Raw genomic sequence first — 14971 nt, forward strand, 5'->3', positions numbered from 1 at the left:
CCAGCCCAGAATCAGCCCAGAACCAGCCCAGAACCAGCCCAGAATCAGCCCAGAACCAGCCTAGAACCAGCCTAGAACCAGCCTAGAACCAGCCCAAAACCAACCCAGAACCAGCACCTTGGTGGAAAAGGGATATAGTGACTATAGAAGAGAAAAGGAGAAATGTTTAATAATTAGAATAAGACAGCATGTGGACGTTCTGCTTTTACAATAACATTTCTGGGATGGAAACAGAAGTTAATAATTATGAGAAATTTTTGAGTACCCAGCTTTAAATAACATTTCTGAGTTTCATCAACAATTCACTATATATTTTGTAGATATTTCTTTTAATATAGAAGCATTCAGTCACTAAAACAAGAGAATAATAATAATTGCTGACCAGTCGACTACAAAATAATTGTTAGTTGCAGCCCTGCATGAAAGATGATTTTACATTTCAATAAACAATCTTGATTTCTCACTTGTTTTCTGTCAGTTTGTCTATAGAAATGTCTATAAAAATCATCTGCCTCTTCTCTGTGTCTGAGCTTGTTGGTGTAGTTTAAAGCTTTTATGCCAGAATGCGTCCATGTTTGGGACAAGCCCCGAGACTGATCCGCAAATCATGTCTTTCAGTGACTCTTTCTTTCTCTATAATATAAACTTCTTTCCCCAAAAACAACAACACTGCAAACAGAGTTAAAATCTTTCGGACATACACATGTTTCAGATGACAAGGCCTAATCTCTTGGTCAAGCTCGCTCTCTGTGGTCCGAGGAGGAATTCATTAGGCCCAGCGTCTCCTCTTTGTCTAATCTCGGAGCATCCTGTGTGGGATTAGACACATTATACAGTTGGGACACATCTAATCTCATAAGAGGGGGGCTCCTTCCACATCAATCCTGGCTAAACCTATGCCAAAACTGCCACAGCACAGCCCAGGCTACATCTGGAGCGGCCCCCGGCCCCCCGCACTTACACCCCCAGAACGTGTGCTCTGGAAAACACATGTGACAAAATGATGGATGCCCAAATAAAGACATAGATACAGCCAGGGTGACAAAGATGGCTGGGGTCAGAACATGTAATTTCACTTAGGTTGTGCGTGTTTGAAGAGAGCGAACAATTTGCACTAGTAAAATATATGTTTTTAGGGGGGGAACATTTCATTTTGAAGAGTAAAGTGGTAAAAAGTCTCAAAAATGACTGGTAGAGAAAGATAGAAACAGGTCAAAATTTGAATTTGAAAGGTTTAAAAAAAACATCTGGAGCTTGCAGTGGGGTAAAAGCTCTCAAAACTATTCATCTGAATCAAAGTGCACTCACAGGTCAAACATTTATACAGAAAAGCACTGAGAAACAGTCTTTATATTTAAAAAAGGCAGATTAAACCCATGATTCACTCCAAAACTACTACGGCCCAAAGTCATTTACTCCTAAACCTGTAAATGACTACCACACTTTGACTCCTGGCCTCGTCTCCGCATCTTTAGCGTCGTAAGATTGGACCGTGCAATTCAATACAAAATGTCAGCACTCCCACGGACTTCCTGTACTTTGATTTCCTGTCATTGCTTCATGTCTCTCGCGTCTTTCCTTTCGATAGACAGTTCCAGTCCTTCCAGCTCATGGTATAAGTTCACTGTATTTGTTATCTCTCCTGTATTGAACGACTCCCCCGCCGCGCTCCGCCAACTACAACCTCTCCCCGACCCATATCACCTGCCCCTCGCTCCCCCTCGCTCCCCCTCGCTCCCCCTCGCTCCTTTGTCATTGCTACCAGCTCTCCACGCTAACCTTTTCATCCTCCTTCAAACGCCTCCTCCCCACTCTCACCTCTCTCCTCTCTCCTGTGACCATCCCTCCACTTTCCCCTCCTCTCCATCTTTCCATCTCCTGTAAGGCTTTGAGGCGGTCTTTAGTTAAATATTAATTAGGCAGCCCCTTCCCGCAGGCTGATAGGGGCACACACAATGGAGGCGCGCCGCGTGTGCCTGGCAGCGCCGCGGTTAATGAAAGACGCGTGTGAAGGACGAGGGATAAGAGGGAGATAGAGGCGGCGGGTCGGTCCGAACGCTGTGCGGAGGAGGGCTAAAACAAAGAGCGAGGCCTCCGCCGGGGGTTAGGGGGAGATGGCTAATGATCGCACTGATTGTCATCGAAGAGGAGAACGCCTTTCAACAACTGGTTAATCCGTATTGAACCAAAAGATATGTTTTAAAGGCTGCATGGATAGGATTGTTTCTAAAATTAAGAAGGAAAAAAAAGGACATTGAAACTTGGAGAGGGCAGTGCTCAATTAAAATGTAATGAATATGTGATGTAATGTAAATTTCACTACATGCATGAATGTAATCTTCAATCATAATGCATATTTTTATTCCATATCGCCAAAGCAAATTTATGGTTTGTGAACTTTGTTCCCTGAAAGCAGCAATTTAAACATAAAATCTGACTTGTTCATTTTTATTACATGTCATATAAGGCTGAAAGTGAAAGAGAAACAACCATTAAAGGAGACATATTATGTAGTATTTAACATAAGAAGATCATGATGTTATATTTTGTTAATTGTAAACTGCAATATGGAGCTAGAACAGGTTGATGATATAAACTGGTTTCCTGTTCAAACCTGCAGAAGTGATAAGCCTCTTCATTGTGACATTCCACGGTCACGAGCAGAAGATTGTGATATACATGTTTTTATATTTGAAAAGTGGCTGCATGACACTTCAGAACCTTATATCTCTCTATGGAAATGTTACTGAATGTTCCACAGTATGGTATTAAGTGTATCTATCTTTTCATGTTATCCATTACAGGTGTTGTTAGTGCATTAAAAATACTGTGGAACATTCTAGGCAAAGACCATCTACAAAGAAACGAGCAGTGGGCGGACTTCCAACAAGAAACGGTTCTATAGTGCACCTGTGATTACACAGGAACTGTCCTAATACGTTCTATAGTGCACCTGTGATTACACAGGGACTGTCCCAATACGTTCTGTAGTGCACCTGTGATTACACAGGAACTGTCCCAATACGTTCTATAGAGCACCTGTGATTACACAGGAACTGTCCTAACACGGTCCATAGAGCACCTGTGATTACACAGGAACTGTCCCAATACGTTCTATAGTGCACCTGTGATTACACAGGAACTGTCCTAACACGGTCCATAGAGCACCTGTGATTACACAGGAACTGTCCCAATACGTTCTATAGTGCACCTGTGATTACACAGGAACTGTCCCAATACGTTCTATAGTGCACCTGTGATTACACAGGAACTGTCCTAACACGGTCCATAGAGCACCTGTGATTACACAGGAACTGTCCCAATACGTTCTGTAGTGAACCTGTGATTACACAGGAACTGTCCTAACACGGTCCATAGAGCACCTGTGATTACACAGGAACTGTCCCAATACGTTCTATAGTGCACCTGTGATTACACAGGAACTGTCCCAATACGTTCTATAGTGCACCTGTGATTACACAGGAACTGTCCCAATACGTTCTATAGTGCACCTGTGATTACACAGGAACTGTCCCAATACGTTCTATAGTGCACCTGTGATTACACAGGGACTGTCCTAATACGGTCCATAGTGCACCTGTGATTACACAGGAACTGTCCCAATATGTTCTTTAGTGCACCTGTGATTACACAGGAACTGTCCTAATACGTTCTATGTAGAGTTCCTTTCTGCAAAACTCCCTTTTCTCAGACTGCTTTTCCAGTGAAAGGAACTAACCTTTGGAACTCTTTGCTCACATCAACACCTTTACCAGACACAGCTCCTGCTCAAAGCAGACTAAGTCCTGCTCCATCAACAGTGGGATCATGTGTACAATAATAATATCATAGATCCATGGAGTGTTGCAAATGATCCAGGGCTATAAACCCTGTAGTACCTGCATCAGATTAGTGTTAATCTATGTTTCTTGTATTTTTCCCTATTAAATAAATAATAAACATAAAAACAAACAACTTGTTGACTCATTTCTCATCACCTGTCTCATCGTCCTTTGTCTAATAACCATCAACAAACCAGCTGTGCTGCTCTTAGTGCATTTAAAAGAACTACAACGTGTGGAGCTGTTGCTGTGAAAATGAAACTGATTCTTAGGGCACATTAAGTGGTGCGTAGGACCATTGTAGGAGATCAATGTGCTGCTCATTGTTGTGGACCTCCTGGGTGTACTTCTCAGCGCACAGACAACAGAGCCTGACCTTGGAAAGCCAAGGGCAGGTAACAAATGCATTTATACAGAATAAAAATGCCATAAAACACAAGTGCATTGGCCAGAGCACAAAAAACTACTAAAAACACTGTATGTTCAAATAGACTTGACATAATTTCTCCTGAAGAACACACCACCCAAGGGAATCTTAAGTAGAATAACAGCACAAATCTCTGCAAATCAAATGTAGTTTGTCAAAAAGCTGCTTATTACTTAAACGCCACAGTTTGCCTTGTATATGTTACTTCTTCACTGCTCGTCATACTCCTGCATCTATAGGAGATGCTGGTTATATCAACACACTGATATATATGATAGCCCATATGTTTTGCTGGAAATACCTACAAGAACATTTCTGTTTTGTTCCAAGTTTAACACTGCACAGTGTGAAACAAACTCCCACTAAAATCTACCATTAATAATCCTTTGCTCATTCTTTATATTTGGCCCCACACACATTTTCTATTATACTTTGCCACTGCAGAAATAGCACTCTAGGCTATGACTTTTACAAATCTTAATTACAAGGGCAACGATGTAATGTAAAAGTGTATTGGCTGTGCTGACAGTCAGCATTATGAATTACAAGTACAAATGTGTGAGGCAGAGATATACAGTATAAAGAGGCCAGAAAGCAGCTGCTCCAACTGCTGAGGCACCATGTACCAGCAGCAAATATCACCTTTATTTAAAAACTCAAATTACTCTTTTTTGACGGAGGCAACCAACAAATGTGGTACGAGTTGTGTAAATGAGAATAACTTGTATTTTGGGGGGGCCATGAAGTCATAGAAAGGTTAAACAGGTCAAGTTTCAAATAAAGAGCTTTCTGTTACAAGATGATCTGAAAATAACGGCATGTGTCTCCATTTACATCTCCCTGAGGGTCAAAACTCATCCACACTGTAACAGCAGGTCCACTAATAAAGAAGGTGTATTTGTTGGTAAAATTGATGACCCATCACGTTTCATATAGTCTTATAGAAAAGTTCACTCCACAACCCTGGCTTAGAACTGCACACAATGTCCTGTTGCTCCCAGCATGCCGTGCTTCACAACAACTTTTTCCTCAAGAGATGGGGATAAATGATGGCCCTTCAAATGCATTCACAGTTTATAAGAAGAACAGCTATGTAAGTATGAGATGAATCTAATTGTCATGTATTTAGACATTTGGACAAAGGACACAGTCAGACCACCCCGGGACGGCTGCCTAGGGCCATCCATGGGTTTGAGTGATAATCGTACATATTTACATACACTTCCTGAGCAAAAATAAAGTCGCCACTTCAGATAAGCAAATACAGTAGGTCCGAGCCTCCTGCTGGAGAACTGTTACATGGCTGATAATCTTTCAGCTGCAACACGCTATTTAAATCCAACTGATGCAGTGAGTGGCTTCTCATTTCTCAAACAAACATGCGGAAAGACAAATCCCGTGGTCATGGAAAAGACATGTTTGGGACGAGCTGCAGAAGGCTTTGTGCAGTGGTCACTCTTTTCAGTCGTCGATACAAGTGAAGTGAACTGGTGAAAAATAATGGATGGAAATAGATCGTAATATTAGAGCGTGCTCCCCTTTTTTGGACAGGCAGCGTATATGTCTTCATGTTTTGTACTGTTTTGTTCTGAATGTTTCACAACAACAATTCAGATACAGGATGTGGATTCAGATACTTTTGAAAGGCACAGATGTTTCTTTTGCTGACACTGCACGATAAACAAACCTGGCATCTGTAGTAAAATGTCCCTTTGTTAGGTCGGGACATCCCCTCTGTACACTGAACATTGCATGCAGTGTTGTAATGACATCTAGGGGTGTTTGTGAGGCCCGACCATGACAGTTTACAGCCCCCTCCCCTCTCATTTACAGTGGCACACACAGACGCATGCCCCCACAAGGCACTGCCCCGATTTAATCAGGCGGCACTAACAAAGACACTTTCATCTCAGATTTAGGAGATTCAAACCGTGCGTATAATCCAAAACTCAGTTATGCATATAGATTCACAGCTGAGATTTCCTTTAGGTGATTTTTCTTTTTTTGTGACTGTCTAAGACCCGCTTCACCTCCCCCCAGGACCCCTCCTCTTAATCGAACACTAAATAGGACAGGAGACAAAGCCAGGCTGAGCTGCAGGCAAAAATCAAAGGCTTCACAAGCGAGCAAGAGAGACACATCCAGACACACCACAAATGTTGAAAATATCAAGAAGTGAATTAACATATGTGACAAATAATAGTATATTTTGTATGTTTCTATTGTGGGTTTCATCAGATTGTAATAGTGTGTGTTTGCGTGCACGTGTCATGAGCGATGGGGTGTGAGGTGAGGGGGGGGTCACTGCTCTGGTCTGTCCCATTATGAGACGGTGCGCTGAGGCCAACTCCTGATTTAAACATCAGCTGTCATAAATGTTTCAGAGAGATGGAGGGAGATGGAGAGGTGGCTGAGGGAGGAGAAGAGAAGAGGGTTTTGTTGTGGCACAGAAATGTAAAAGTGATATAAGAACACTTCAAGACTACTTTGCAAAACTATTTATATTAGGATTCATTGATTTAAAACAGGCTATGTAACTCTCAATATTAATCTTTCCAAAACATCTAGTTCTGCAGTTGTTTACAATGTGCACTCTGAACCGAATACTACTTAAAGTTGGGGCACCTGACTTTTTTCTATTGTAAATGAGTATTTTTAGGGTATATATTGTAAAAGAAGCACTAAGTGAGAAAACATATGATAAGAAAGTATTTTATGTGCAGAGAAAATGAAAATGATTGCTTATAGGTGTTATCAATGGGCCAAAGGATTTGTGAGGACTAGGATATAGTTAGTCATACTTTTAATTTTGCTGTGTGAAAATTACCACACATGTGCAACGGCCTTAACCACTACACCGCCAGCGAAGCACCATATACTGCAACTCTAAAGTCAGAAAAGTTACAATGATTGTTTTTTTTTTAGAAAATCATGCAGCCCTATTATGTTCTCCTGGTGTCTGGTTTTGTGCTACAACCAACTCTATTTTCAGAGATTGCGACTTTATTCAAAAAGGTCAACATCCGCCATCTTTGTTGTGAGTAGGGATAATGTCCACAGAGATGCTTTAGCTAAAACCATTAAACAAGATACAAGAGCCGTGAAACAATAAAACCATAAACTGCTCAGAAATACCTTCATCACACAATTGTCAGTAGCGAGCGGATATGAGAACAAATCGATCTAAAAGTGATGTGTCCATCCCGGAGACACCTGTCAAGCTGCAATGTCAAATAAATATGGGAAGGAGTGTCTGGAATGCCTGCCAATGTGGTCAGATAAATTTGGATTTGGCTAGGTGTTTTTTTTTTTTTTTTATTTATAATTTAGTTAATTTTATTGTATTTCTGTTTCTGTTATTTCTTTGTGATTTGAATGCATTTTTCCTGCTGTGTGAAGCACTTTGAATTGCCTTGTGTATGAAAAAGTGTATGTAATTGGCTTTACACTGACTGAGAATTATAAGGTGAGAGGCCACAATACTGATCTAAATTGTCTGGCACAAGCAGCTATGTCCGGATTTCCTTTTACTGCATGAGATCTGCTGTAGTGGAGTTCATGTGTCAGGAAGGCTTGAGCATTTGCAACCAAATCTGTTGTGAAGGGAGGTGTACAGGGATTTGACTGTAGTCAATTTGTTATGGCCATGGGAAATGGTTGTGTTTGTTTTACAAAAGAATATCGGGTCAGGGTCATAGAAGAAGCCTTTTACTGCTGATGTGTAATCAATAGTACAGTTCTTAAGAGCAGAGTGGACTTTAGCTCTTCCAGCTTTACGATCTACTATCTCATTTCCTGACTCAAGATGGTAATGAGGTTTGAAATATAAAAACATTGTGTAAACAGCTCTTCTACGGTCATGAAACAAGAGTATTTTAAATGCAGGGCAGTTACTGTAAAAAAAGTGACTTTCTAACTTGAGACAGTAGCGCCACCTACTGGAAATAACCTCACTCTTCAAGCCTCAGATTCAATTAACTAAATGGCAGAACATATTAGAGTAAATGCAGAATGAAGTCGTTGAAATGGGGATAACAGTTGTGGGCCAGGGTGAATAATCCAAATCAATTATTTCTGAAAGCTCATATGAAACAATGAAACATCTCATTCAGAAGAGATCAGGGAGAGTCAGACCGCTGTAACTCACACTTAACGGTGTCTCATGCAGGAAATGACTTCTTTACGTACATATAGAGGGAGTAATAGAAGAGAAATGGCCTCCTTGTATTGTCTGCAGAATGTATCTGTAAAATGGCTATTTTCATGAGAGAAGAATGAATTGAGCAATAACAGAAGAAATCTAAAGTAACATGACAGATCCATGTGCAAAGACCGGCTTACATTACGTTTCATCCTGGAAGACTTTGGAGACCACAAATAGACAAGGGAAGGTACAGTATGTATAAAACATGTATAACTTTATAAGTTAACTTATTCAGTTTTGATAATGTGCAGTGTGCATTTATACTTGTTAAATATGTGCTGTAAATAAATATAGTTGTACACGACTTGTGTATAAATATTCAGTTCATTTATCACTCTTTGGAAACATTCCATACATGCTTGTGAATACGTTACTATAGCTTAAGTGCTTCACTGAGTTTAGTTGAAAGGAAGCCAGAGCTTCTGCATTCTAACTTTGTATTCCATTCAATAGCAATATGGAAAAGATAATCAAGATTTCTTTTCCTTCATTTTGATATATACCAATTTTTATTTTTCAATTTTATTTGGTCTTTTCAGAAAACAAAGTAAAAATGTCTTTTAGTAAAAAAAAACTATAAAGACTTTTAATCTGTGAATTTTAACTAAAATAATATTAAAATGTCTTCTTCCAAAGTCAGATCTCTGCTCAAAACCACACGTTTTTACTGACAGAGGATCGACTGTGGACCTCTCGATTCAAAAATCCCTCCTAAATAATTGACGATGTGACATGACTCATGAATTGCCCAACACTATAATCAAAAGACATTTGTCCATTTTAGAATAACATTTTCTTTTGCTATTTTTAACATTGATATTTTAAGTCATTTTCTTCATTGATAAAACATAGATAAAAGAACATTTCCCCTTGAGAATAATTAAAATTACTCATTCTGATCAATAATGAATAAAACAACAATAACACTAACAATACAAAATGACTGTTGCCTTATATTTATATGGAAATAACATAACATAAAAATGTGAAATGGTACTCACTTGGACATATTCAGGCTGACACTCGCTGGATTCCATGTCACTACAAGACAAAGACAAAAACATGAATGGATCAGACACAATACTGGTCAGACGTTGCAGCATCAAGATCAAGAATTGTAACAGGTGCAGTGCATGTTACACCACCACTCGGCTTGTTTTCCCACAGCCCACTTCCCAGCAGACTTTCCACTGCCCTGATATGATATACTCCACTGAGCATTAAGTTCAAACCTCCTGGGCTCCATAACTGCACACATGATGGATACAAATCATGTGTCAAAAAGCCCCCTTGTGGCCAGCCTGGGCGGTGAACGGGGGCTACTACTGAGCTCGCTTTGTATTACAGAGCGAGAACCATTTTAAAGGAGCAATTATGTGACAGGGCAAGTTTTCACATAATCATTCCTACATCTCCCTAATGTGAGAATGTCTCAGCGGGCCGGGGGTAAAACTGTGTCCTCCAGGAGAACAGCCAGGGCAGATCAAAGTGCCAACATAGACACGACTCTGTGAATGTTAATAAGAACAGCAGAGAGCAGTCTTTAAGCTGCAACCAACTGCAGGGAAACCATCTGATAGAACTGTAGCGACCAAGAAGAAGGACCGGGGAGTGTCCCGTATTTAAACTAAGCAAGCTAAGCTAAGCTAGGCGACAAAGACATTCTAGAGGACTGTTTCTCCCCTTAAATAATTCTGTGCCCGTCTTTGGACACAATTTTCGCTTTATACTGCAACACGCAAACTCAAGTGGACGACTCTTTTTGCATTTTCCAGCCAACAAATTTCACTCAGTCTTAATCTGAGATAACCGTGCGTCTTCAAGACCATCTCTTCCAGACCATCACTTGCTCCTCTCAAGGAAAGAAGAATCCAGCGCTTCTTCAGCCTGACGCTGTCATAGCTTCAGACCCAGAGGCCCTTGTCCCTCCCAGAGTGACACCTGCAGAACTGAAAACTGGAGGCTCCATCAACACAGACACCAAGGGCCCATCTCGACTGGCTCTTGATTCTGGCCCTATAAATGCACATATTTCACAGTTTGGCTGATGATTAACACATAACTAGATCGATCGAGAATAATCACATCTAGTGTCTCCATCTGCCATTTGCATATTCCATATTCATATTTATCTGTTTCATTATTTGGTCAATAAATATTCATAAACTATCGTTGGTAAAGTGTTCTTTCATTACCATAAAAGAGGTCAATGTCACGGTTAAGATTCTCACAAATCTTGAGTATTGCCTTTTGGGCTTTTTCTGCTATGGAGTATTGAAGGTCTACAACACCAACTTACATTCATATGTAACCCTCTTATAAACTCTGTTATACTCTGTTACTCTCTGTTATACTCTGTTACTCTCTGTTATACTCTGTTACTCTCTGTTACACTCTTATAAACTCTGTTATACTCTGTTACTCTCTGTTATACTCTGTTACTCTCTGTTATACTCTGTTACTCTCTGTTACACTCTTATAAACTCTGTTATACTCTGTTATACTCTGTTACACTCTGTTATATTCTGTTATACTCTGTTACACTCTGTTATACTCTGTTATACTCTGTTACACTCTGTTATACTCTGTTACACTCTGTTACACTCTCTTACTCTCTGTTATACTCTGTTACACTCTTTTATACTCTGTTATACTCTGTTACACTCTGTTACACTCTCTTACTCTCTGTTATACTCTGTTACACTCTTTTATACTCTGTTATACTCTGTTACACTCTGTTACACTCTCTTACTCTCTGTTATACTCTGTTACACTCTGTTATACTCTGTTACACTCTGTTATACTCTGTTATACTCTGTTATACTCTGTTACACTCTGTTACACTCTCTTACTCTCTGTTATACTCTGTTACACTCTCTTACTCTCTGTTATACTCTGTTACACTCTTTTATACTCTGTTATACTCTGTTATACTCTGTTACACTCTGTTACACTCTCTTACTCTCTGTTATACTCTGTTACACTCTGTTATACTCTGTTACACTCTGTTATACTCTGTTATACTCTGTTATACTCTGTTACACTCTGTTATACTCTGTTACACTCTGTTATACTCTGTTACACTCTGTTATACTCTGTTACACTCTGTTATACTCTGTTATACTCTGTTATACTCTGTTATACTCTGTTATACTCTGTTATACTCTGTTACACTCTCTTACACTCTCTTACTCTCTGTTATACTCTGTTATACTCTGTTATACTCTGTTACACTCTGTTATACTCTGTTATACTCTGTTATACTCTGTTACACTCTGTTATACTCTGTTATACTCTGTTATACTCTGTTATACTCTCTTACACTCTCTTACTCTCTGTTACACTCTCTTACTCTCTGTTATACTCTGTTACACTCTGTTACACTCTGTTACACTCTGTTATACTCTGTTATACTCTGTTATACTCTGTTACACTCTGTTATACTCTGTTACACTCTGTTATACTCTGTTACACTCTGTTATACTCTGTTACACTCTGTTATACTCTGTTATACTCTGTTATACTCTGTTACACTCTGTTATACTCTGTTATACTCTGTTATACTCTGTTACACTCTCTTACACTCTCTTACTCTCTGTTATACTCTGTTATACTCTGTTATACTCTGTTACACTCTGTTACACTCTCTTACTCTCTGTTATACTCTGTTACACTCTGTTATACTATAAAAAAATAATAACTATTAGCCCAATTTCTTCATTTTTTAGTCACCTTATTATACAGCGCCTTTACAATTCTTAAGGACAATTATCCAATTAATTTTTGATGTTTTATGTAGTTTGATTTAAAAAATGAGTAGACTTTTTAAAATGAGTAGACTTTTTAAAATGTTGTTTGTGTGTTTGTCAAGTGTTGTGCCTGTAGTAGTTTCAATGTGGCACTGGGCCACATGAGAGACTGGTGTCTTCAAATGACAGACTGTGCTCCACATAAACAGTTATTCTGTAAGACCAGCAGTGACACTCCCTGCACTGACACCACAAACTACAGTCTTGCTTTAGAAGTCAGATATGATTATTCCACATAAAAGTCCCAATTAAAAGCTTGATCATTAATATTCTTTAAAGTGTCACATGACATTCTTTCCAAAAACCGACACGCTTGGCAGGGACAATGCAGGGGCAGAACCGGACAGGTGCCAGTTTGATTTAGGTGCAGCAGAGACAGAAGAAAAGTGTCTTTGATGTCCCATAGTCCCTGAGAGACTGTAGACCACAGAGCTGCATTTCCCACGGTCCTTGTGCTGAACTAATGCGCTGCTGCGCGCTCAAACACGCGCGCGCCTCCTACTTTACTGCAGCTTTCCACATGCACTTTTCACACACAACGCACCCAAACACCACCGGAACACAATAAGTCCTGGTTTGATGAGACTCAGAGAGACGTGGGAAATGACAGACACTCCAGAGAGGGACAAACTTGCTGTTGAGTGTGTCATGAGTCTTACCTTACATCCATCTAAATAAGACCAGACGATGACAAAGTCCAGACTAAACTTCTGAACGCGGTAAGACCAGTGACCATGGAAAAGATGAGCAGCAGCGCCCCCTGTCTGTACTTAAAGGCATTGAGCCGTTAAACTCGCGCCTGCTTAAAAACCTGTTTGTTTTAACTCAACACAAGTAAGAAGTTAAATTAACAACTTATGTAAAATATAAGTGTCACGCATGGCTGTTGTTTGTAGCTAAATAAACATTAGCTACACAGATTTCTGAATCCAAACTGACCCTGAGCCTGTTTCCAGCTGTAGAAGAGACCTGCAGCTGCGGGACTGACCTGGCCTCGTGGGAGCCGGACATTAGGCTATAATTAAGCTCACACTATACTACAGCACCTTTCACCAGTAATACTCGGACAATACAATATTGGACATTAGTTATAAGTTATAATATAGAATGATATAAGGACTTTATGTGCCACATTTGTTTATTAAAATACTCACACACTTTAGCTGCTCAAGAGCTCTTAGAATTCACCAGAAAACAGGAAATTGTGTCTCCCTTTGTATTTGTTCATTATCAGAATCACACATACGTTGATCGACCTGGGCTGAGCCCCGGAACTCACCAGTTCCTAGCAACGCCCCTGGGGTAAGCTGAGACATTTAATTCAGAACATTATCTTACCTTGCATCTTTTTTCTTCTCAGATGGTAGTGTTGTTTGCTCACACACAGAAACGGTCGTCAGGATGTTGTCTTCCTCAGTGAAGATAGATAAGCCTGTGGAACAAGATCCAGGTGATGTTTTCATGTGGATATACATTTCTTCCTGTGTTTCATTCGTTGTTTTACAGGGGTCTGGCTGCACGTCTGCGCTGGAGCCACTAGAGGGAGACAACCTCTCAGGCACAGATCCAGAGGAGTCTTGTTGGAGGTCTGTGACTCTCTTCTGTCCTTTGTCTTCATGTGCAGTGGGTGGATCTGGAGAGTCTGGTCCAGGGTTGGATCCAGGGCTCCTCTCCTTCGATGTGGTGTCCCGTGTTGGACTGTCCCTTGTTGGACTGTCCCTTGTTGGACTGTCCCTTGTTGGACTGTCCCTTATCTTTACAGGACAGTGGTTTTGGTCACAGCGCTGACTTTGACTCCTGTCCAGGCTCCACTTGTCTTTAGTCTTCTTGCTGCTGCTGGAGAACTCTGCAGAGAGTAGAGGAGGAACACATTTTCAACTTGAATAAAGAAAATATTGAAACTACTCTGATACATAAACCCATTGGGAGTCTACAGAGCCGCGGCGCACGGCCGAAACTGCCATGTTATTTTGTGCTATTTCGGCTCCTGAAACTGCTGCGCTATTTGACCGCAGCCACGGCCAAACCCAAAAGCAGGAAAAACAAAAAACAAAAGCTGCAATAAAAATATACCAGAATGAAACACTTAATAATGACTCATAAAAGTTCATCTTATCTTTCACCCCAAAACTAACAATTATTTACCACTAGTGTAAATAAAATGTCAATGTCATGAATATTAAGCCAAAAGATTGTTCCATCTCTCATTTACTGAATAATTAGATGCAATAATAATAATCGTGAGGCCTAGTGTAATCACTGATGAATTGCACAATAAAGCTTTTAAGGACTTATTATTCATATTCACAAATACATTATTAATAATAATAATAATAATCAATCAATATAGCCACAAGCAACAATGATTGGCCACCCCATTGCCACCCCTCCGCCCTGCAAAGACCCTGAGGAGTTTGTAAAAGAATAAAGTGGAAAAACAATGACAATTTTCCTGTTGGAATAAGGACGTAATAATGAGTCTGATTGGATTTTTTCTATCGTGATGTTAAAATGTAATTTCTAAAACCAACATATTTTGCTCCCCAAATAAAATTGAAATTAACCTCTGTTGGGGATAAATTCAATGGTTTCAATGCATATAGGTTAGGGGCAAGGGGTTTAACAACTCATTCAAATTAGACGCAATTCGGACTTTGTATGTGCAAATGGAAGCAGATTTAAAGTATAG

General features: G+C 39.9%; 1 protein-coding gene across 2 annotated transcripts in view; it reads right to left on the minus strand.

The window, feature by feature from the left end:
* The window catches only part of sh2d3ca (SH2 domain containing 3Ca), an 84356-nt gene that overhangs the window by 67104 nt on the left and 2281 nt on the right, over nucleotides 1–14971 (minus strand). Inside the window, exons 3-4 of one of the 2 annotated variants that reach the window (XM_072455325.1) lie at nucleotides 13621–14128; nucleotides 9475–9514 (exon numbers count right to left, since the gene is read on the minus strand). In XM_072455325.1, coding sequence (XP_072311426.1) covers nucleotides 9475–9514; nucleotides 13621–14128 — 548 coding nt within the window. Of the gene's footprint in view, nucleotides 1–9474; nucleotides 9515–13620; nucleotides 14129–14971 lie in introns of those variants that run through there. The other variant, XM_072455323.1, reaches the window with a different exon arrangement.

Source organism: Eucyclogobius newberryi, unplaced genomic scaffold, assembly GCF_026437365.1.
Source record: "Eucyclogobius newberryi isolate DKJ021-1_F unplaced genomic scaffold, fEucNew1.0.hap1 SCAF_2, whole genome shotgun sequence".
Classification (NCBI taxonomy): domain Eukaryota; kingdom Metazoa; phylum Chordata; class Actinopteri; order Gobiiformes; family Gobiidae; genus Eucyclogobius; species Eucyclogobius newberryi.